The sequence below is a fragment of the Neolamprologus brichardi genome, chromosome 9 (assembly GCF_056152115.1).
Source record: "Neolamprologus brichardi isolate AB-2024 chromosome 9, ASM5615211v1, whole genome shotgun sequence".
In the NCBI taxonomy this organism is placed as follows: domain Eukaryota; kingdom Metazoa; phylum Chordata; class Actinopteri; order Cichliformes; family Cichlidae; genus Neolamprologus; species Neolamprologus brichardi.
In genome coordinates, this window is record NC_142112.1 from 36,164,714 (window position 1) to 36,188,750 (window position 24,037).

At 43.8% G+C, this 24,037-nt stretch overlaps 1 protein-coding gene across 1 annotated transcript; it reads left to right on the plus strand.

Moving 5' to 3' along the window:
- The first annotated feature begins 135 nt into the window (after positions 1-135).
- LOC102779428 (uncharacterized) lies at positions 136-19,848 on the plus strand. The gene is made up of 6 exons (XM_087846479.1): positions 136-1,104; positions 2,818-2,923; positions 6,574-7,170; positions 10,550-11,146; positions 15,843-16,436; positions 16,762-19,848. The coding sequence occupies exons 2-6, from the start codon at positions 2,906-2,908 to the stop codon at positions 17,149-17,151; spliced, it is 2,196 nt and encodes a 731-aa protein (XP_087702605.1). The 5' UTR covers positions 136-1,104; positions 2,818-2,905; the 3' UTR covers positions 17,152-19,848.
- The last annotated feature ends 4,189 nt before the right edge of the window (positions 19,849-24,037 follow it).

Here is a 24,037-nt window from a genome sequence, read left to right on the forward strand (position 1 = left end):
TTCCAGTTTTTAAAAGAGAGTAAATTTCTTGGGCGGATGTGAGTGTCGAAGTTCCAGTCCACACTCCATACCAGTTGGTGGCGGTAATGCACCGTTTTGTTGTTTGCCAACCGCCAAAAAAACTTGGAAATAAAAGAAGGGGGCAGAGTAAAGTCAGCACGCTCCAAGAGAGGAGGTGATTAAACAGATAGAGCTGGATTTTCATTCAAAGAGAATAAAGTAGTACCAACGTTTGGATCGATATCTGCATCGATCTGCCCACCCTTGTCTCCTGGATCGTAGCTGAGATCAGCGTGAACCACGTGGGTCTCTGCTCACTGATCTGTTTCCTGTGTTTGGAAAGAGTTCCAGCTTCATCGCGGAGTTTCTCTCGGTTTGTGGGCTCATCTAAAGGTAAACACCGAGCTAACTAACGACCCAGGACCATGACAGTAACGTCATACAAAACCTAAAATTATCTAATCAAACTTTTACAGCACAAAAAAACCCACTGAAATTAATTAAACACAGAACTGATGAACTGATAGTTAGGAATTCGTTTCAGTTCAGTGATGGTGGATTATAACGTCCATTCAAAGCATTCAAAAAGGAGAAGAGGAAACTATAGAACGTGTTTTATTACACTGTGGGAAGGTAACTGATCCAAAACCTCAGTAACATAAAACTGAAACTGGATCTTATTGATTTACTACAAAAAGGACTCAGGAAGTGAAAGTTATCAGGAATTATTCCAGTTTTTAAAAGAGAGTAAATTGTTGCTGGTCGACGTTTCGAATCACACTCCACACCAGTTGGTGGCGGTAATGCACCATTTTGTTGTTTGACAACCGCCAATAAACAATGTAAAGAAGAAGCGTGTTCCGGTATGACGGACGGAGCTCTTTTCTTCACCCAAAGTGAGTAAAATAGTGAATTTGGATGATAAAACAAACTAAACCAACGCTTGGATCGATATCTGCATCGATCTTCCCACCCTTGTCTCCTGGATCGTAGCTGAGATCAGCGTGAACCACGTGGGTCTCTGCTCCCTGATCTGTTTCCTGTGTTTGGAAAGAGTTCCAGCTTCATCACGGAGTTTCTCTCGGTTTGTGGGCTCATCTAAAGGTAAGCACCGAGCTAACTTTACTGTGAGTTCAGTTCATGTTGAGTTTAGCTCCTGAATGAGGTCTTCTGCTGCTCTCCTCGGTGTCTGTTCACAGTTTATTGTGAACACGTTGAGAGAAGAGTGAGAGAGTGTTTGGAGAAAAACACCAACTAATCATTAGCTCAGCATGCTGGGAGAAGTTGGAGCAGAAAAGTCTTTTCATTGTCCCTGCAGCTGTTTTCCTGCATGCACCAAACCTCTACAGCCTCATTTCTATTTGAAGTGATAACAGGAAATGGATGAGAGCGATCTGCTGCAGTATCAGGGTCACAATAAACTTTATTGTCCAGCTGCTGTGGATGAACACATGAGAGGAAGTGAACTCCTACAAAGTCTCATTTTAATGAGTGTGGCTGCTGTAAAGTGATGCACAGGAAGATGGGCTGGGCTATATCATAGCGTTCACGGTGTAATTTTGGGCAACGAAAGGAAAATGAAATATCGCGATAGAATATGGGTAAAACGCGCATGCGCAGTGCCTATGTTTCCATACGCACATGGCGGCGACGCAGAATGAGAAGAGCGAAAGTGGATCGTTAAATGAAACGGATGAACCAGAACTGGTTTGTAAAAATGCTGCAACTTCAGTGGCGTGGAACTGGTTTAGCTTTCGTCCGTCAGATACACAACAAAGCACTATTTTTGGTAGAGCATGCTAGCGGGCCGTCGTTATTGTTGTCGTCGTTGTTGTTTGGAAAATACGGCACACTTAAAATCAATCCTTTTTTGAGTTTTGTGGATTTTATACATGGTTATGCTGAGGATATGTCGGTCAGTTTCCACTGGAAATGCCTTTTGGTTAAACTGTCAGCAAGGAATTTGCACTGTTACATTTTTATATAACTTTAATGCACGTAAAAAAACAGCTGCTTGTGTAAGTGAAAATACATTGATGGTTTTTTTGCACTAATAAAGTTGTGGAGTTGTAAAGCATTTTGTCTAGTGTCAATTATATCGTCAGTTATATCGTTATCGCAAATTTTCAAATGTATATCGTGATAAATATTTTTGGTCATATTGCCCTGCTCTACCACTGATCAAAGCTCATTAATCAATGGCCATGATTACCGTCCATAGTGAGTGAGTGGCTGCAATCACAGCATTTGATGAGTGGTTGTTGGGGAATGGTGGAGGTGGTGGGACTGGGGGGTTGAAGGAGTTGAAAGTGTGGGGTGGGGGAGTAACAGGTCTGTCCCTGTTTGTGGGAACCACAGGAGGAGCTGTTCAGGCTGTTGCTGGGTGCGAATTGTTGATGGAGTCTTTAAACTTGTAGTTGCTGTTTTCCAGACTGAAGCAGAGTCGTTAGCTGAAAACGGGTTTTAGAGGTTCATTCAGGACACCTTCTCAGGCTCTTACAGCCTTACCTGTATCAGAACAAAGTGTATAAACCCCAATCCACCTTTAACATGGTCCTTCTCCCAAACCTTCAAATAGGACTTTCTGGCCCTGTCATAGTAAAGGGCTGCTTAGAATATTAGAGCCAATGTCACAAAGTTCCTCCTGAAGTATAAGTGAGTGAGAGAGTTTCCTCACTTTGCAGCACAACACGTCTCACAAGATTTCTACAACCAACCAGAGTGAAATTTGTACTTTGTGTTGTCAGATGAACATATGAGACACTTTGACTCTTCAGTGCAGTGTGGAGCCTAACAAAGATCTGTTTTGTGTCCCAGCTGATCAGCAGGAGGAGAAGAGTCTGACGGAGCAGCAGAGGAACATTTTCAGCCATCTGGACTCAGCTGAGTCACTACAGAGGAAACAATGAGCTCAACACAGAAGGTGAGGAAAATATCACAGTTTCACCAAATAATCAGTCGCGTCTAAAACTCTCATATTCCCAACCTGTTATATGACTGTGTCGTATATTATGTTTTTTTTTAGACAATGATGTTTGTAAACATAATAAAGTCGCAAGCAAAGAGAGACCACAGCACATGTTAAAATAAGGAAGGTTTATCCATCGAAATTATTAATAATCAAATGGACAAAACTTTTTTTTCATCGTCCCAAAGATACACGTTCAAAGCACCACAACAGCAGCCCGATATCAGACAGAACTGTCACATGATATTAAACAGAACTGTCAGCTGAGCTCTGTAGAGTGGGCAATTATAATGAAGCTCTTTATTATAATTTGTAGATTCAAGCTGCTCTTCATATTTTTGGGCAGCAGATGTCACCAAAGAGGACTGTGTTGAAAAGCTTTGAGTAATGAACCCTTTTCAATACAAGCTCAGTCTTGATGCATGCTGTTGCGAATATCAGTTTCACCCCGGTTCATTTTATTCATCGAAGCATCCAGAGACGGCACCGGAACTCAGTAGTCATTTCACAAAACCTTTATTCATCTTCATTTAAGCATGCATCTTCTAGAAGGGGAGATGTGCCAGGCAGGTGTCCCTCTGCAAAATCTTCCACCTCTTTGTTAGTTACAGCCAGCTTTAAAGAAGTGACCCCATCATAAAACCCCCATGGTGTGCTGCAAACTCTGTGAGACTGTGTGTGTATGCACGAGCACGTAAGTGCCCGTGTGTGCGCGTACCCGTGTGTCTATGTGAGTGCACGTGAGTGACTGTGTGCGCGTACCTGTGTGTATGTGTACGTGTGTGAGTGTGTATGTAGGTGTGGGTGTGTCGTAACAGTCAAAGCACTGTGTGTGTGTGTGTCTGTATACGTGACTTCCTGCCGGTCATAAAAGTAATCTCCTCACCCAAGCTAAACCAAATTCCTCTACACAACGTAGAAAACAGAGTTAACATATTACAAACACCGAGACCCCCACTCTGCATCCACTGGGCCAGTGGCCTCTTGTTTTTTTACATTTACAGATAAGGTGGAGAGTCTCCTGCAAACCTACTTCTAAGTTATAACAATTATGCGTTTTTATTAAAGGTACAAGCATTAGCATCGGCAACCCCCAACTGTAGCTTCCTGTCTCCTTTTATGACAGCAGAACCCCAGTGTCCATAAATTCCTTTCCCTCTAAACAATTACACACACTCTCAGGCTACACCTAAGCCAAACTAAAACACAGACCAATTCTTCTTTATTCCTGTGATCTAAACAAATTTAACACATCATATTATAATAATTATTTCTTGTACTCACAATACTCAATAATCCAGGTAAGTAAATCTCCAAAAGTTGATTCTGTTCATCTGGACGTGGTGTTTTGTGGGAGAAATGTTTTGTCACTCATCCAAGTGACTTCTTCAGTCTCAGCTGACTGCAGGTTTCCCCAATCTTATAAACAGTACGTTTGCATAATGACTGAAATCATTTCAGTAATCGTCTTGTTAACTCAGGTGAGAGTGTTGACGAGCACAAGGTGGATTGGGTTACAATGGCCGACCTGACATGTTAAAATGAGGGTGACCTGCAAAGAAACCCGTGCAGCCATCATTCCGTTGCATAAAAATGATTTAACAGGCAAGGATATTGTGGCTACTAAGATTGCACCTAAATCAACAATTTATAGGATCATCAAGAACTTCAAGCCTTCTTAACAACTTCAATTCTTGTTAAGAAGGCTTCAGGGCGTCCAAGAAAGTCCAGCAAGCGCCAGAATCGCCTCCTAAAGAGGATTCAGGTGCAGGATCGGAGTGTCACCAGTGCAGAGCTTGCTCAGGAATGGCAGCAGGCGGGTGTTAGCGCATCTGCACGCACAGTGAGGCGAAGACTATTGGAAGATGGCTTGGTGTCAAGAAGGGCAGCAAAGAAGGTTCAAGGTTCTTTATTTGTCACATGCATAGTTATACAAGCATAACACACAGTGAAATGTAACCTGACACGCTCCTCGACTTGTGCAAAAAAAGGGGGGGGGGGGGGGGGGTGGAAGAGATTTATTTATTTATATTTTTTTATATATATATATATATATCTGGAAGTCCCACAGGATCTTAGTTTGGTCATTCTCCATCACCCTTGGGGGCGTCTCCCATTTTGACCTCAGGACTTCCAGGTTATACTCGGCACAGATGTTCCTGTACACTATGCCGGCCACTTGGTTATGGCGTTCCATGTATGCCTTGCCTGCTAGCATCTTGCACCCTGCTGTTATGTGCTGGATTGTCTCTGGGGCATCTTACACAGCCTGCACCTGGGGTCTTGCCTGGTGTGATAGACCCCAGCCTCTATGGATCTTGTACTCAGAGCTTGTTCTAGTGCTGCCATGATTAGAGCCTCTGTGCTATCATATATCATATAAAAAAACCCATTGGTTTAGGGGGGGCTTAGTTTGTATGCATGTGATGGCTTGGGGATAGAAGCTCTTCTTGAGTCTCTCTGTCCTCTTCCGGATGATGCAGAACCTTCTACCAGATTGCAGAAGTTGGAACAGTTTGTTGCCAGGATGGGACGGGTCCTTCAGTATCTTCTCTGCTCTAGTCCAGCATCTCCTGGTGTAGGTGTCCTAAAGCGGGGGAAGAGGAATCCTGCAGCAGCGTTCTGCTGTACGGATCACTGTCTGGAAAGCCTTTTGGTCCTTAACACAGTGTTGGGTCTGTGTTTCCACAAGCCCCGCTGGTTCAGAAACTTATTCTCGTTAACGACAAAAACAGGACGAACATCTTTTACTTGCTAGCAAGGGAGGCCCCAGCCGGTGTCTCAGAAAGCACTCTGAATTCTACCTGCGAAATGACCCCAGCAATGGTCTCCGCTTGCTGCCTTTTATTGGGAAAACAGTTCACACAATACACATCACAGCAAAGCACCTCCCACAATAAAACCCCCAAATGGTTCTAGGACAAGGCACTATGTGTGTGTATGTGTAAACATCTGTGTGTGTGTGTGTGTGTGTGTGTGTGTCTTATGTGAGAATGTGTGTGTGAGACCTCCTGCTGACCAAAAGGGTCATAAAAGCAGGAAGCAACATCACACGAAAACGATCTTCCAGATAGAATGTATCTGCAATAAAAGCCTCTCCAGCCAGTGGTCAGAGACAAAGGAATGTCTTGTTCCTATAGATTGAACTCCGACCTTACAAATTTAAGAAGCATAATGACAACATTCAACAATTAGACTTATCACACAGCACAGATTTTCGTTCCACTTCTCACGTGTACATCACTTTGTGTTGGTCTTTCACGTGGAATTCCAATAAAATTGATTCATGTTTGTGGCTGTAATGTGACAAAATGTGGAAAAGTTCAAGGGGGCCGAATACTTTAGCAAGCCACTGTACGTACGTACATACATGTATGTGTGTGTGTGTGTGTGTGTGTGTATATATAAACAGGAAATATAAAAAAACTTAAGTCAATAGAAGTTACTATTCTGGGTGTGTTTGCATGCTATTATTAATATTTCTGTACAAGCAAGATGAGCATGATTTCAGAGTGTTTGAACAGTAATTATTTTTCTGAAGATTCTTTTTTTTTTCCACAACTGCATTTCACTCACTGCCTCTGTTTGTATCTCTTTCACTGCAGGACCAACATGGAGCGAGAAGTCAGCGCTCTCAGGAGGCCGACAAACCTCACAGAAGAAAGAGAGAGAAAACATACACCTGTGACGAGTGTGGGAAAGATTTTAATTTGAAGGATTCACTAAAACGTCATCAGGTCATCCACACTGGAGAGAAACTGTTCAGCTGTGACTTGTGTGGAAAGTCTTTTACCCTAAAGTGTTCCCTAAAAAGACACCAGCTCATCCACAGTGGAGTTAAAGCGTACAGCTGTGATCAGTGTGGTAGAGCTTTTACTCACAGTAGCTACTTACAGAGTCATCTAGTTACCCACTCTGGAATTAAGGCATACAGCTGTGACATCTGTGGGAAAACTTTCAGCCTGAAACAGAGCCGAAATTTACACCTACGCATCCACACCAGACAAGATGTGTACTGCTGTGAACAGTGTGGCAAACACTTTGTTACAGACAGAGACTTACAACGCCACATGTTTACCCACACTGAGGAGAGACCTTATAAATGTGACCTGTGTGAGAAGACTTTTAAAGCTCCACATCACCTGAAAGAACACCAAAAGATCCACACCAGAAAGAGACTCTCCAAGTGCAGTTACTTTGAGGTATGTATTTATATTTTTATCTTGTCATTTTAGCCTGACTGTTTGGAACAACTCTGCTCATTAAACTGTGTTAGCATGTTAGCAATTCTACTGCATTGAAAAGCAGCTCTGAGTGATTATTCAGATTTTCATTTCAGTTATGATTTTTATTTACAGGACCATGAAAAACTAAAAGTGCTAAAAGTTAATATGATGGTGTTATTTAATGTTCAGGCAGTTTCCTGGTATATCATGATATTGTTATTATTTCCGCATAAATGGCCTTTTGTTTACAGCGGCTGATTCCTCTGTCAGGTGTACATGTAATAAAATAAAACACAAATTAAATTAAGTACAAAACCAATCATTCAGTAATCTTCTCTCATGGTTAACAAAGTTGTATTATTACGCAATGTTATTGTAGTATTCTAGCTGTAGTGTCATTGCTTATTTATAAGTTTAGTATTTTTAGACATTAGTTTTAAAAATTGCTCATTTAATATTATAATTGCAGTGTCATGGGGGTAGTAGTGTTTTTCTTGTGTCTCAGTCAGCTGAGTGTTTTAACTGCACATTTACAGTGTCATTAATGCAATATAATCAGAATCAGAATACTTCATTGATCCCTAGGGGAAATTATGTTGGTTAAAGTGCTCCAGTACAAACAGTAACAACAACAGACAACACAAAAAGTAAGAAATAGCACTTTTCTATAAATATATATATTTATTAGGGGTGCAAGGATACACAAAATTCACCGTTCGGTTCGATACTTTGGTGACACGGTTCAATATTATTTTCGATACAAAAAAAATTGTTCATGCCTTTTTAATTGATTATTTATTAAAATTATAAATATATATATTTTAACTCAAAAGTACAGTTTTAAATTTAATGTTGCTGAAACAACAAAATAAAAAAAAAATCTATCTGATCGACAAATCACAGCAGCAGCCAGCAAACTACGGGCTATTCCTCTATCCAATAATACCATCAGCAGGCGCAGCTTAATGATAAGGTGCGTGACAGCTGCTTTTCTCTGCAGATGGATGAAGCCACTGATAGTAACAGTCACTGCTTACTGATAACGTATATCAGATTCATTGATGGAGACGAGATGAGATGAGGGAGGAATTACTTTTCTGCAAACAAGTTCCTGCCAGACGCACTGCAGTAGAACTGTTTAAAATCATAGACTCTTACTTGAAAGAGGCCGAGCTGAAATGGGAGGACTGTGTGGGGATTTGCACAGACGGGGCGCAGGCTATGCCTGGGAAACGAGGAGGGCTGCAAGCGCTCATCAAGCGTGTCTCCCCCAATATGCAGTGGACGCACTGTATGATGCACTGCGAAGCACTGGCGTCTAAACAGCTAAGTCCTGAGCTGAGTAAGATAATGACTGATGTCATCGCCACAGTCAACTACATCAAAACACGACCTGTGAAAGCCTGGATTTTTTTCAGCACTGTGTGAAGAAATGGGCTCCGACCACACAGCCGTTTTGTATCACAGCGAGTCCTGATGGCTGTCACGTGGGAAGGTACTATCCAGGATCTTTGAACTGCGAGATGAGATCCGCATCTTTTTAAAGGAAGAGGGCAGTGATCATAGCGACAAATTTAACTGTGACAACTTTCTGATGAAACTGGCATACCTCAATGACATGCTCCTGAAACTCAATGAACTAAATTTGCAGATGCAGGACAGAAACCTCACACATCTGGCAGATAAAGTCACATCATTTGTCAGAAAACTTGAAATGTGGAGACAGTAAGTGAAAGATGGAAACGTGGACACATTTGAGAATTTGAAATCATTTGTTGAAAACAACAAGATGCAGAATACAGTGATCCCATGCATTAAAGAACACAGGTCTGCCCTTCAGAAACATTTCCACAGATATTTCCTGGTGCAAGATTCCAAAGAACATGACTGGATCCGTGACCCCTTCAGTACAACACCTCCTGTTGACTTCAGCAAATCCGAGGAGGAACAGTTCATTGATCTTGCCTCTGATTCAACTAAGAAGCTGCAGTTTAATTTTAATTGAATTCTTAAGATCTTCTTGTAAAACAAAGAGGGGGCCCAGCAAAAAAAGTTTGGGAAACATTATCGTACCAGATGACTGCTGCCTTTTAAACTCTCCTCAAATATCAGGCAGAGGAGGAGGCCTAGTGGTTGTTTTTAAGAGGCAGTATAAATGTAAACCACTGTCCTTATCAACATAACCTAGTAGCTTTGAACTGAGTGTGTTTGAGCTAGGTCGCTCTCACACAGTGCTCTGTGCTGTGGTTTACAGACACCCCAAATACAATAAGGACTTCTTAAATGACTTTTCTGATCTGTTGGCTGAATTATGCCAAAATACGATCATGATCATCTAACTCTGACATGAGCACCACAGTCACTGTGCACCAGTCACACACTGTTCTTTACTTTAAATCCATCACAGTTCAGCAAACTAACCTGTTTATCCTGCACTAACCTGCAGAGGATCTTCATGCAGTCTTTAAATAACACAGTTAATCTGCCTCAGATTGTTTTGCAGCATCTTTCACAATCTGAAAAAACATAATGTCACATGTACAGACCCAATATCTGATTTCCACACATGAGGACTTACATGTAAGCTTTAATCTCCAGTTGATCAAATTCCACTGAGCAGTCCTTCCCTTTAAATCTAACCTCTCTTCTTCCTCTCCTGTCCTGTGTGTCTTATCTTTCTCCATCTCTGAGTGAAGTTAGCTCTCTTTCTTTTCTCTCCCTGTGATGTACAGCAGCTGGACCTTTAGCCAGCAACACACTGTGAGACAAACTGCACACAAACAGTTTGTGTGTTTGCTGATGTTTGTTGATAGAAACGCTGCATTTGAAATTACCTGTTTGTTCAGGTGCTGTGCAAAAAAGAAAGAAGAACAACGTCTCACTTTAACTCCTGACTATGACTCAGTTTTGCCTCTTTCATCTCTTTTTGTGTTTCATACCCTGGTGATTAGTAGACGACCAGTATTGTCTTTCATGCGTTACTTTTCAGGCTCAAATCGGTTTGATGTTTGATGCCCTTAGCGATGAAATAATTCCCCTCAAATTCCTCCAACCAAAAGTAAAACGTCTGTTTTGAAAATATAATGAGTAGAAAGTCCAATTGTTTTAACATAGGGAGTAAAAGAAAGGAAAATAATTTTAGAGTGTTTGAACAGTCATGAATTATTTTTAAACACCAGGTTGGATGTAATGTGTTTCTACTACCAGCAGGTGGGGATAAGAGACCTTTAAGGTGTTTGGTGCCACACTCCACCTTCAGGTTTAAAACTAGTGTTAATGGAGGGAGTTTGAAGGTTCAGTTTGTTCCACGACTGCATTTCACTCACTGCCTCTGTTTGTATCTCTGTCACTGCAGGACCAACATGGAGCGAGAAGTCAGCACTCTCAGGAGGCCGACAAACCACACAGAAGAAAGAGAGAGAAAAAATACAGCTGTGACGAGTGTGGGAAGGGTTTTACTGGGACGGCTAATCTAAAACGGCATCAGGTCGTCCACACTGGAGAGAGACCGTTCACCTGTGACTTGTGTGGAAAGTCTTTTTCCTTGAAGGATTCCCTAAAAGCACACCAACGCATCCACAGTGGAGTTAAAGCATTCAGCTGTGATCAGTGTGGCAGAGCTTTTACTCAAAGTGGCCAATTACAGAGGCATCTAGTTACCCACTCTGGAATTAAGGCATACAGCTGTGAGATTTGTGGAAAAACATTCAGCCTGAAAGAGACTAAAAATACACACCTACGCATTCACACCAGACATTATGTGTACCGCTGTGATCAGTGTGGCAAACAGTTTATAACCAACACACATTTACAAGAACACATGTTTACTCACACTGAGGAACAACCTTATAAATGTGACCTGTGTGAGAAGACTTTTAAAACTCCACGTTACCTGAGACGACACCAACAGATCCACACCAGAAAGAGACTCTCCAAGTGCAGTTACTGTGAGGTATGTATTTATATTTTTATCTTGTCATTTTAGCCTGACTGTTTGGAACAACTCTGCTCATTAAACTGTGTTAGCATGTTAGCAATTCTACTGCATGGAAAAGCAGCTCTGAGTCATTATTCAGATTTTCATTTCAGTTATGATTTTTGTTTACACGATCATGAAAAACTAAAAGTGGTGAAAATTAATATGATGGTGATATTTAATGTTCAGGCAGTTTCCTGGTATATCATGATATTGTTAATATTTCAGCATAAATGGCCTTTTGTTTACAATGCTACAATACCATGTGAAGACATGGTATTGTAGCATTGTAGCAGTAGTATCATTGCTTATTTATAGCTTTAGTACTTTTAGAAATTAGTGTTAAAATACTCATTTAATATTATAATTGCAGTGTCATGGGGGTAGTAGTATTTTTCTTGTGTCTCGTTCAGCTGAGTGTTATAACTGCACAGTTACAGTGTTATTAATGCAGTATTAAATTAGTATTGTTGCAGTGTTACATTAGTAGTTTAGCACTGTGTTGGTACCCTGCGAATATTAGTGTGGTAGTACTTTAGTGTAACTCAGATGTTACTGTAACATGAAATAAGTATTAATGTAGTTCTTGCAGCCCAGTAAACTGAGTTTTTTAACTGAAACAGTAAAATGTAATTCGACGTCTGCAGAGATGCTCTTTATTTCAGGCGATGTTCAGGATAAAAGTGTTGAAGGACTGACTTACACTGTCTTTGTGTCTTTGTTTAGAAGCAGAGCGACACAGATGGATCCAGCTTTAAACCCTGTCATCACTGTGGTGGTGGGAAAGACTTCCTCTGTGACCTTTGTGGAAAAACTTTCAGTCGGCAACAAACCCTGAAAGTGCATCAACGTAAACACACTGGAGAGGAACTAAACTATGGCAAATAATGTGGGAGAAACTTCACCACATCAAGTAAATTAAAACATTATCAATCACTAGTGGGGTGAATGTTCTGTGATCAGTCTGATCCTTCAATACTACTGGTCACCTTAAAACACACAAACGACTGCACACAGGAGAGAAACCATACAAGTGCAGGCACTGTGACAAAAAGCTTCATCGTAACTATCATGAACGTACACACAAGGAAGGAAACTACAGCTGTGACCAGTGTGACAAGAGCTTCAGGAATCTCAGTTCATACTCCGAACACAAACGATCCCACGTTACTAAAAAACTGTTTCACTGTTACCACTCAGGGCTGAAATCACTCCCATCACAGTAACTCTGAAGAGACAGAAAGATCCTCTTCTGGTTTCACAGTCTGTTGGGTTTAAGTCAACCCTGCTGGTTAATGCAGAAACGGTTACTGAGAGAAACCACACAGACACTGTTAGATTTATCTAGTTAAAAACCTATTGCTGGACCAGCCGAGACAACCTGCTGCAACTAGCGAACATAAGCCACCAGGCGGAACTCTTTGTGTGATGTCGCGCGCAGGGAGCCAACTGAGGTGAAGCGTTGCTCCACCCACTCCAACGCCGTTAGACTCTCAGCCGGCTTTTTCCTAGCGCTGCTTTTATTGTGGTTAAATGAATATGCATGGTTTCACAAACGTGTGACATCTCAAACAGGCATATGTGTGACCAAATAGTACCAGCCGGTGTGTACATGTAGATATGCGTATGTGTGTGTGAATGTGGGCCAAAATGTGACCCTGTAAATGACTCCCCAGATAGCTGGGCCAGGGAGTCCAGTAGTTCACCTAAACAAAAGGTTCTTATACTTAAACCGATACAAATGTGTTTGCCATACCATGTATCAGAAGGAGAAGATACAACCTGCCTCTGTTTTCTTGTTCAGGTTGTTTGTGTTATGAAATCTTGCAAAGGTTAAACAAAAATATAAAATGTTAAAGAAATTGTTTGAGCCATTATTGAACTTCTCATCTTTCAGAGTAAAGACTGAAGTGACAAATGGAAACATGTTTACAGTCAGAGTCAGATGAACTGTTTTCAGTGGCACTGTTACATCCCCTGGCTAGTCTAGGGGGTTGGAGGGACGAACATAAAGGTGGATAGAGAAGGAGGAGTCAAGATGGTAATTTTAGTAGGTTTATTTAACACTGATGATGGGATTTGAGTCCAGACTGAGGTGTAACGTCAGGGAGAGCCAAAATATACAACCTATAACCATAACCTGCCTAACAACACATAAACAGGAGAACCAAAGCAAAAGGCAGCTCTCCCCTACAAGCAGTCTGACATGAAAACAACAATGCTCATACAAGACAAAAAGGCATGCAAGCCTGCTCAGGTATGGCAACCAAAATGGCCAGAGGGCACAGAAGCACAGCTCCACAGGCCTTAAATAGTCTTCTGCTGATTACCAATCAGCCGGACTCTGCGCAGCATCCAATCAGGACCGAGGAGGTGGAGCCTGGACAAAACAAGGGGTTAGTAGGGAGAAGAGACATCCTCCTGGGGGATGTAACACACAGATGGAGGTTTATCAGAGGAGGAGACTTGGCTGTTCTCCACTCACACTGAACAGGATTCCTGCAGCTTATTAAAAATCTGACCTGAAAGTTATGAAAAATTTCCTTGTAACACTGAGTTAAAAATACAAATAAGTAAGATAATACACTATATACAATGGTAGCATACAAAGTATGTGATTATGGATATAGTTGGAAATATGGAAGACATAAACTATATAGCTTGGAAGGTCCATTTTGCATGAAGTGGTGACCGTGGATATTCACAGTGTCCAGTGACTTATGACATGATGATTGAGGAGTTATAGAGTCTAACTGCTGTTGGGATGAATGATCTGCGAAAGCGCTCCTTCCTGCAGCGAGGGTGTTTCAGTCTCTGACTAAAGGAGCTGCTCAGCCCACTCACATACTCATGCAGTGGGTGATGTGGGTTGTTCATGATGGATGTCAGCTTTACTAACATCCTCCTCTCACCAACCACCTCCACAGACTCCAGGGGACATCCCAGCACGGAGCTAGACCTCCGCACCAGTTTGCCAATAAATAATTGTTGTTGACTGGACAAGATCTGATTAATGTTTTTTTGTTCTCAGCCCAACATCAAAGAATCGGGACAGTACCGTTCAGAGAGAGTTGGGGAATGGCTGCACAGAATCAGACTTTTAGGAATGGAGGGACTGGGGGGCTGAAGGAGTTGAAAGTGTGGGGTGGGGGAGTAACAGGTCTGTCCCTGTTTGTGGAAACCACAGGAGGAGCTGTTCAGGCTGTTGCTGGGTGTGAATTGTTGATGGAGTCTTTAAACTTGTAGTTGCTGTTTTCCAGACTGAAGCAGAGTCGTTAGCTGAAAACGGGTTTTAGAGGTTCATTCAGGACACCTTCTCAGGCTCTTACAGCCTTACCTGTATCATAACAAAGTGTATAAACCCCAATCCACCTTTAACATGGTCCTTCTCCCAAACCTTCAAATAGGACTTTCTGGCCCTGTCATAGTAAAGGGCTGCTTAGAATATTAGAGCCAATGTCACAAAGTTCCTCCTGAAGTATAAGTGAGTGAGAGAGTTTCCTCACTTTGCAGCACAACACGTCTCACAAGATTTCTACAAGCAATCAGAGTGAAATTTGTACTTTGTGTTGTCAGATGAACATATGAGACACTTTGACTCTTCAGTGCAGTGTGGAGCCTAACAAAGATCTGTTTTGTGTCCCAGCTGATCAGCAGGAGGAGAAGAGTCTGACGGAGCAGCAGAGGAACATTTTCAGCCATCTGGACTCAGCTGAGTCACTGCAGAGGAAACAATGAGCTCAACACAGAAGGTGAGGAAAATATCACAGTTTCACCAAATAATCAGTCACGTCTAAAGCTCTCATACTCCCAACCTGTTATATGACTGTGTTGTATATTATGTTGTTTTTAGAGACCACAGCACATGTTAAAATAAGGAAGGTTTATTCATAAAAAATATTTATTAATCAAATAGACAAAAAAAAAATTTCATCACCCCAAAAAATACACATTCAAAGCACCACAACAGCAGCCCGATATCAGACAGAACTGTCACATGATATTAAACAGAAGCTGTCAGCTGAGCTCTGTAGTACAGAAGAGGATTAGGGCCACCGGAAAAAAAATCTGAGAAAAAAGTCAGAATTCTGACTTTTTTCTCATAATTCAGGAAAAGAAGAAAGAAAAAAAAAGACATGCCCACTTTTTTTTTCCAGTGGCCCTGTTTATCCTGCACTAACCTGCAGAGGATCTTCATGCAGTCTTTAAATAACACAGTTTGTCTGCCTCAGATTGTTTTGCAGCATGTTTCACAACCTTTCACAAAAGTCTTGCCTCTTTCATCTCTTTTTATGTTTCATACCCTGGTGATTAGTACACGATCAGGATTGTCTTTCATGTGTTTCTTTTCAGGCTCAGATCAGTTTGATGTTTGAAACCAAAAGTAAAAAGTCTGTGTTGAAAATATAATGAGTAGAAAGTTTTTTTTTCTGTGGGGAGTAAAAGTAAGGAAAATAAGAAAAATTATTTTAGAGTGTTTTATTTTTTAACACCAGGTTGGATGTAATGTGTTTCTACTACCAGCAGGTGGGGATAAGAGACCTTTAAGGTGTTTGGTGCCACACTCCACCTTCAGGTTTAAAACTAGTGTTAATGGAGGGAGTTTGAAGGTTGAGTTTGTTCCACGACTGCATTTCACTCACTGCCTCTGTTTGTATCTCTGTCACTGCAGGACCAACATGGAGCGAGAAGTCAGCGCTCTCAGGAGGCCGACAAACCTCACAGAAGAAAGAGAGAGAAAAAACACACCTGTGACGAGTGTGGGAAGGATTTTACTCTGTATGAACTAAAATGTCCTCAGGTCATCCACACTGGAGAGAGACCGTTCAGCTGTGACTTGTGTGGAAAGACTTTTTCCTGGAGGAGTGCTCTAAAATCACACCAAGTCATCCACAGTGGAGTTAAAGCGTACAGCTGTGATCAGTGTGGAAGAGCTTTTACTCACAGTAGCACCTTACAGAGTCATCTAGTTACCCACTCTGGAATTAAGGCATACAGCTGTGACATTTGTGGGAAAATGTTCAGCCACATAGAGAGCCGAAATAGACACCTACGCATTCACACCGGACATAATGTGTACTGCTGTGATCAGTGTGGCAAACAGTTTATAACCAACACACATTTACAACAACACATGTTTACCCACACTGAGGAGAGACCTTATAAATGTGATCTGTGTGAGAAGACTTTTAAAGCTCCACATTACCTGAAACAACACCAACAGATCCACACCAGAAAGAGACTCTACAAGTGCAGTTACTGTGAGGTATGTATTTATATTTTTATCTTGTCATTTTAGTCTGACTGTTTGGAACAACTCTGCTCATTAAACTGTGTTAGCATGTTAGCAATTCTACTGCATGGAAAAGCAGCTATGAGTGATTATTCAGATTTTCATTTCAGTTATGATTTTAGTATTACTGTAGTATTATGGTGGTAGTATTGTAGTTACTGCAGCCCAGTAAACTGAGTGTGTTAACTGAAACAGTAAAATGTAATTGGACGTCTGCAGAGATGCTCTTTCTTTCAGGCGACGTTCAGGATAAAAATGTTGAAGGACTGACTTACACTGTCTTTGTGTCTTTGTTTAGAAGCAGAGCGACACAGATGGATCCAGTTCTGAACCCTGTCATCACTGTGGTGGTGGGAAAGACTTTCGTTGTGACCTCTGTGGAAAAACTTTCAATTGGCAAGCTGACCTAAAAATACATCAACGTAAACACACTGGAGACAAACTGAAATACTGCAAAAAATGTGGGAGAAGCTTCAGCACGTCAAATAGATTAAAACGACATGAACTCATTCACAGTGGGACAAAAAAGCACCTCTGTGATCAGTGTGGGTCATCTTTCATCACTGCAGGTGGGCTTAAAACACACAAACGAGTCCACACAGGAGAGAAACCATACAAGTGCAGACACTGTGACAAAAGCTTCTCACAATCATATAATCGTAACTATCATGAACGTGCACACATGTAAGGAAACTACAGCTGTGACCAGTGTGACAAGAGCTTCAGGAATCTCAGTTCATACTCTAGTTCTTCTCTTGGCTCTTGACTGAGGCGGTCGCACTTTCTTCTTCTCCATTATCTTTCCTGTTTGGCTTCTCATGTATATTCTCGCTTATTCTCTAACCCTAAGAGAGTCTCCTAGACTTGTTCTCTAAAAATATAAAGAATTATGGATTTGATCAACTGGTCCCTTAACGGAATTGACACCCTCCTGGGCTTGGGAGAGCTCGACTGTCCTGCGGAGACGTTTGCTGCCAGATACTCGATGGTCGGTTGCGTCGTGTGTCTGGCAACACTCTCGATGGAGAACATTGAATGACATCTTCCAATTCGGAACCACAATAACAGAGTTCTGGCTGATTGGAGCTTGCCCGGACCTGGCTTATGGAAGAACAAGAAGCGGCAACAGCTGTTCAAAATCCCACAAGGTTAGCCAACATGATAGACAATGGGCACGGCTCTGAGTACTCGGACTGTTTTTTTGTTTTGTTTTTTTTGGGTTTTTTTTACACAATATGGATAACATCTTGAAGAAGATAAACGGGAATTGAGAGACCTGGTGACCAGTGACGGACATTAGACCAACTGTAAAATTGGATGCAGTTTGTTCGCACTAACCAAAATAACTACCATCTTCATCTCATGCGGCACCCCTGGCGCCAGCTACATGCTCAAGGCAAAGGAATAACAATTCTTCATTAGATAATAAGACTGTTTGTTATGACTCTCTCCCTCCTCATTCAAGGTCACCCACGTCAAACGAAGATTGTTGACTTTTGCTTAACCGGGAGAAGGGACACGTTCTCTTGGCTGAACACGGAACACACACACACGCACACATACGCATGTACACTGACACAGACCTACACTCATCCCCAACCCCGCCCGCTCCAAACGCCTTCGAAGCTTATGTCTTACGTGTTATGAGATGTGATGAGCTATGTGCTGAGGTGGGTTTTTTTCTGTTCTCAAAGTGATCTTCCTGTTGGAGCTCAGTCTGGGGGAGTTCTTTTTTTCTCCTCATCTTTCCTCATGTTGTGCATTTTCCATTGTTGTTCGGTTCTGGGTCGCTGCTCGTACGGCTGACCGCCCAGCTACCTAGCCTGACCCATCTCCCCAATGTGATGTTTGTGTATTGTATGTACGGTCGGCAAGGTCAGTCTCTTAATTGCCCCTTGGGGACAAATAAAGTCTTCTGCATCTGAACACAAACGATCCCACGTTACTAATAAACTCTTTCACTGTTACCAATGTGCCAAAACATTCATTTCATTGTCTGCGCAAACATCAGCGTGATCACTCTGATGTGATCACAGTGAATCTGAAGAGACAGAAAGATCCTCTTGTGGTTTCAGGGTCAGACTCAAAACCCTTGAGATCAGGCTCCACAGAGTTCAGATTGAATCTCCTGTAAAGATCTGATGAGGCAACTGTAAATAAAAATGTGCACCTAGTGCCGTTTTAAGGTTTCTAAACTGTTCTACTTAAGTGTTCATGTCGAGTGGTTCGCTTTGTTCCAGCAGCTGGATGAAGAAATATGTTTCATGTTATCAATTTTTTATTGAATGTATTTTGATCCATGTGTTCTGCAGATGTTTTCTTATTCTGGTTGTTTGTTTTGTGAAATTCTGCTATGTTTAAATAACATTTAAAATGTTAAACAAAGAAATAGTTTGAGCTGTGATTTCATGTCCTGTATTTCAGAGTAAAGACTGAAGTGACAAATGGAAACATGTTTACAGTCAGAGTCAGATGATCTGTTTTCAGTGGCATAGATGGAGGTTTATCAGAGGAGGAGACTTGGCTGTTCTCCTCTCACACTGAACAGGGTTCCTGCAGCTTAACTGAAATCTAAGAAATATAAAATCTTTAAAATCTTTTTTTTAAAGTTTTTGGTTAGTTTTAGACAATAAATAAAGAAAAAGGCACTGTGCGCACGTACACACACACACACGTCCTGTCTTTGCCTTTGCATTGAACACTTTCCTCTCAGGATACTCTCTCTCTCTCTCTGATTGCAGGGGAAGTACTCCACCACAGGTCGCCATATGTCCATGAAATCTTCATTGTCGTTTAATTTCGTACTGAGCCTTTCAGATGGTAGAATCTTAAAAACTTCTTTGCAACACTGAGTTACAGTAGGGGGCGCTGCTCCTTAATCCAGTTCAATAACACATCTCCTGGCATTAAACATAAGCTTATTTAATAATGTGGATTTCTTTTTGTCCAGATTTTTATTCAGATGCAGCAACCGTGGTAAGAATTGATCCGGATCTTTACAGATCTTATAATTTAGTATCGAGTTCATTTCCTTGTTTATGCACAGCCAGAATTTAGACATTTTTGGACAATCCCATAAAAGATGCATATAAGTGCAGTCTGCTGTTTTAGATTTGAGACAAAAGGTTAAAAGGTGCTGTTGTTGAGCCGATATTAAAAAAGAGCAGTTTGGATCCAACTCAGCTTAAGAATTATAGGCCTATCTCTAAGCTTCCATTATTATCGAAAATTCTGGAAAAAGTAGTTGCAGATCAACTTACCACTTTTTTAGAAAAACATGAAATTTATGACAAATTTCAGTCAGGTTTCCATAAAAGTCACTCAACAGAAACCGCATTACTTAAAGTCTCTAGTGACATTATGATGTCAGCTGACTCCGGAGCATCCTCAGTCATGGTTTTGTTGGACTTGACATCTGCCTTTGACACCATTGACCACACCATCCTGATTAACAGGCTCCGGGACGTAGTTGGTGACTAAGTAATTAGTAATTAGTAATTAATTACTTTTTTAAAGTAACTTACCCAACACTGTTTGCCACTTTGTCACGTATGTAAATAAACACTCACTCGCACCCCAGCCAGTACCTGCATTTTGGATCCTTTTCTCTCTTCATTACACGACTGCTGCCCCAGCCGTGACAGTACGATGCGAACACAAAATGGATCCAGCAGATTCTGTGAGGGGGGCGTCGCTCACCTTTTGATGGGACCCGGCTAGCCCTGGGAGGTCCTCCATGCTGCCGTTCATAAATGCGACCTACCCTTCAACCCATCCGTCTCGTTTTCTCGGAAGCCACCGCCCTGGTCTTGCGGAAAACGCTCTAATCGGTACCAAGAGGAGTATTATGAGCCCGCGAGCAGCCAGCTCATACCTACCCAGGCGTTCTACAAGATGTTGGGGATTGCTATTGTGCCACCCGGCTCTACTGGTGTTTCCGCACCGCAGCAGGGACCACCGCAACGGAGTTTTCCCTCCTTTCCTTCAGGCACCCCCACTTCCTCTTCCACAAGGGAGCAACGATCGTGCCGCCTGCGCATCATCCCGCAGCCAGAGTTTGGGACTTCAGCGAGCCCAGCTGTGGTAAGTGTACAGGACACTGATCGTGTTGTTTCTGACTTTGGGACTTTGTACTCAGGGGCTGAGTGTTCTCAGCCACCATCACAACTAGCATCACTACAACCTTTATTGCAGTCCATAGCTCAGTCAGTAGCTCAGTTACTTGCTCAGTCACAGTCTTCACTTGCCTCTATTCAGGAGACTGTGCCTACGCTGCCCGTTTTGGACTTTTTTTTCTACTGCTCACTCAGAGCAGAGAGACAAACACGTCAATCCAGAGACATTTCCTCATGAACTGTCCAATTTCGAGACTGTTACTCGCTCCAGGGGCTCCCCAGAGGCTGAGTTACAGCCCTCAGCTGACTCTGGACCCCTGGAAGCTAAGATGCCAGTTGAGGACTGCACCCGGCTGTCGCTGCCTGAGCAGGGTCAGTGCTCTGTGCCTGCTGGTTCTGCCCTGTGTTTGCCAGAGGCCCCCGTGCCTGCTGGTTCTGCTTTGTGTTTGCCAGAGGCCCCCGTGCCTGCTGGTTCTGTGACTGTTTTCATTGGGGGGTCCGAAGATCCGCTCCAGCCTCCTGCTTTCGCTGGAGGATCTGAGGAGCCCGTCCGACCATCACAGTCGCCTGCAGCTCCTTTGCCACCACCCTCATCCTCGCCTGCAGCAGCAGCTTCATGCTCCTCTGCGCCTGCAGCAGCAGCTTCATGCTCCTCTGCGCCTGCAGCAGCTTCATGCTCCTCTACGCCTGCAGAAGCAGCTTCATGCTCCTCTGCGCCTGCAGCAGCAGCTTCATCCTCCTCTGCGCCTGCAGCTTCAGCATCAGCTTCAGCATCAGCATCAGCTTCGCCTGCAGCGACAGCATCCTCATCATCGCCTGCAGCGTCAGCATCTTCATCCACACCTGCAGCGTCAGCATCAGTCTTGCCTGGTCCAGCCTCTGCGTCCTCATCCTTGTCTGGTCCAGCCTCTGTGTCTTCATCCTCACCTGGTCCAGCCTCTGCGTCCTCATCCTCTCCTTCAGCGTCAGCTTCAGTGTCGCCTGGCCCAGCATCTGGTGCCTCTACATCGTTGGCCACTTTCCAGGCCGCTGGCTGGACGTCATCACCATCGCAGGTGACCTCCTGGACACCGCTGCTGCCTTCTGCGCGGCCAGCCTCCGGACTTTTGTTGCTGCCACTGCCTTCTGCGTGGTCAGCCCCCAGATATGGTTCGTCGCCGCTGCTGTCCACATGGCCAGTCGCCTGAACTATTTCATAGCTGCCACAACCCTCTGCGTGGTCGACCTCCTGAACCGTTTTACTCTGGGCTCCTGTGTTGGCAACCTTCAGGCCGGCCACCAGAACTAAGTGAACTGTTGGGCTGTCAGCCCCTGGCCAGCCCCCTAACCTATGTTTTGGACTCTGTTTCGCAAGCCCCGGTCTGTGTTTTGTGAACATTTTGTTTGAGACTCTGGGGGCTCAGTTTTGGTTCCGGTCCGGGCCCTCTGTCCTGGGCCTCCCACCACCCACCTGGGTCTGGTGGTGTGTTTTGAGGCTGTCAGGAGCCAGCCCTTGAGGGGTGGGGGGGGTACTGTCATGATCCTGGGTTACTGACCCAGCGTTTTGTGTTCATTTTGGTATCATCTTATGTTTTGTGTTAATTCTTATTTTGTATTAGTCCTCAGGGTATGGTTATTCAGCTTAGTGTTTTATCAGCCCTGTTTTCTCTTTTCTCTCCACCACACGACTGCTGCCCCAGCCGTGACATTTCTGTTTTCAGTCTGTGCAATAAGTTACAAGAACTTTTTCTGTAATTTTGCACATTTCTTCCCACTTTGGTTCAGAGTCATGCTGACAGGAGCCTTTTCATCATATAGAAAAACAGTTAATTATTTAACTTCTTTACACTGATGGAAAGTCGGGTGTGGGAGGAGTTCGGAGAGGCCATGGAAAAAGACTTTCGGACTGCCTCGAAGAGATTCTGGCAAGCCGTCAGGCGTCTCAGGAGGGGAAAGCGGTGCTCTACCTGCACTGTGTATAGTGCTGGCGGAGCGCTGCTGACGTCGACTGAGAAAATTGTCAGGCGGTGGAAGGAATACTTCGAGGACCTCCTTAATCCCACTGACACGTCTTCCGAGGAGGAAGCAGAGTCTGGGGATGAGGGAATGACCCACCAATTTCTGGGGGCGAGGTCACTGAGGCAGTTAAACAACTCCTTGGTGCCCCTGGTGTTGATGAGGTCCGCCCCGAGTTCCTGAAGGCTCTGGATGTTGTAGGGCTGTCCTGGTTGACATGCCTCTACAATGTTGCGTGGAGATCAGGGGCAGTACCCCTGGACTGGCAGACCGGGGTGGTGGTCCCCATCTTTAAGAAGGGGGACCGGAGGGTGTGTTCCAACTACAGGGGGATCACACTCCTCAGCCTCCCTAGGAAAGTCTATGCCAGGGTGCTGGAAAGGATAGTTCGTCCGCTAGTCGAACCTCGGATACAGGAGGAACAATGCGGTTTTCGTCCTGGTCGCGGAACACTGGACCAGCTCTTTATCCTCTCAAGGATACTTGAGGGTGCATGGGAGTTTTCCCAACCAGTCTACATGTGTTTTGTGGACTTGGAGAAGGCATTCAACCGTGTCCCTCGGGGTGTCCTGTGGGAGGTGTTGCGGGAGTATGGGGTGTCTGGCCCATTGCTACGGGCCATTCGAACCCTATACAACCGTTGCAAGAGCTTGGTTCGCATTGCCGGCAATAAGTCGGACTCGTTCCCGGTGGGTGATGGGCTCCGCCAGGGCTGCCCTTTGTCACCGGTTCTGTTCATAATTTGTATGGACAGGATTTCTAGGCGCAGACAAGTGGCAGAGGGCTTTCACTTTGGTGGCCTCAGAATCTCATCTCTGCTTTTTGCAGATGATGTGGTTCTGTTGGCTTCATCGGGTGGGGGCCTCCATCTCGCACTGGAACAGTTCGCAGCCAAGTGTGAAGTAGCGGGAATGAGGATCAGCACCTCCAAATCTGAGGCCATGGTTCTCAGCCATAAAAGGGTGGAGTGCCCACTCCGGGTCGGGGATGAGTTCCTGCCCCAAGTGGAGGAGTTCAAGCATCTCGGGGTCTTGTTTGCGAGTGATGGGAGAAGGGAGCCGGAGATCGACAGATGGATTGGGGCTGCAGCTGCAATAATGCAGACGCTGCACCGGTCCGTCGTGGTGAAGAGGGAGCTGAGTGTAAAAGTGAAGCAATTTACCGGTCGATCTACGTCCCTACCCTCACCTATGGCCACGAGCTGTGGGTAGTGACCGAAAGAACGAGATCGCGGATACAAGCGGCAGAAATGAGCTTCCTCCGAAGGGTGGCTGGCCTCTCCCTTAGAGATAGGGTGAGAAGTTCGGCCATCCGGGAGGGGCTCAGAGTAGAGCCGCTGCTGCTCCACATCGAAAGGAGCCAGCTGAGGTGGTTCGGGCATCTGACAAGGATGCCTCCTGGGCGCCTCCTGGGTGAGGTGTTCCGGGCATGTCCCACCAGGAGGAGGCCCCGGGGCAGACCCAG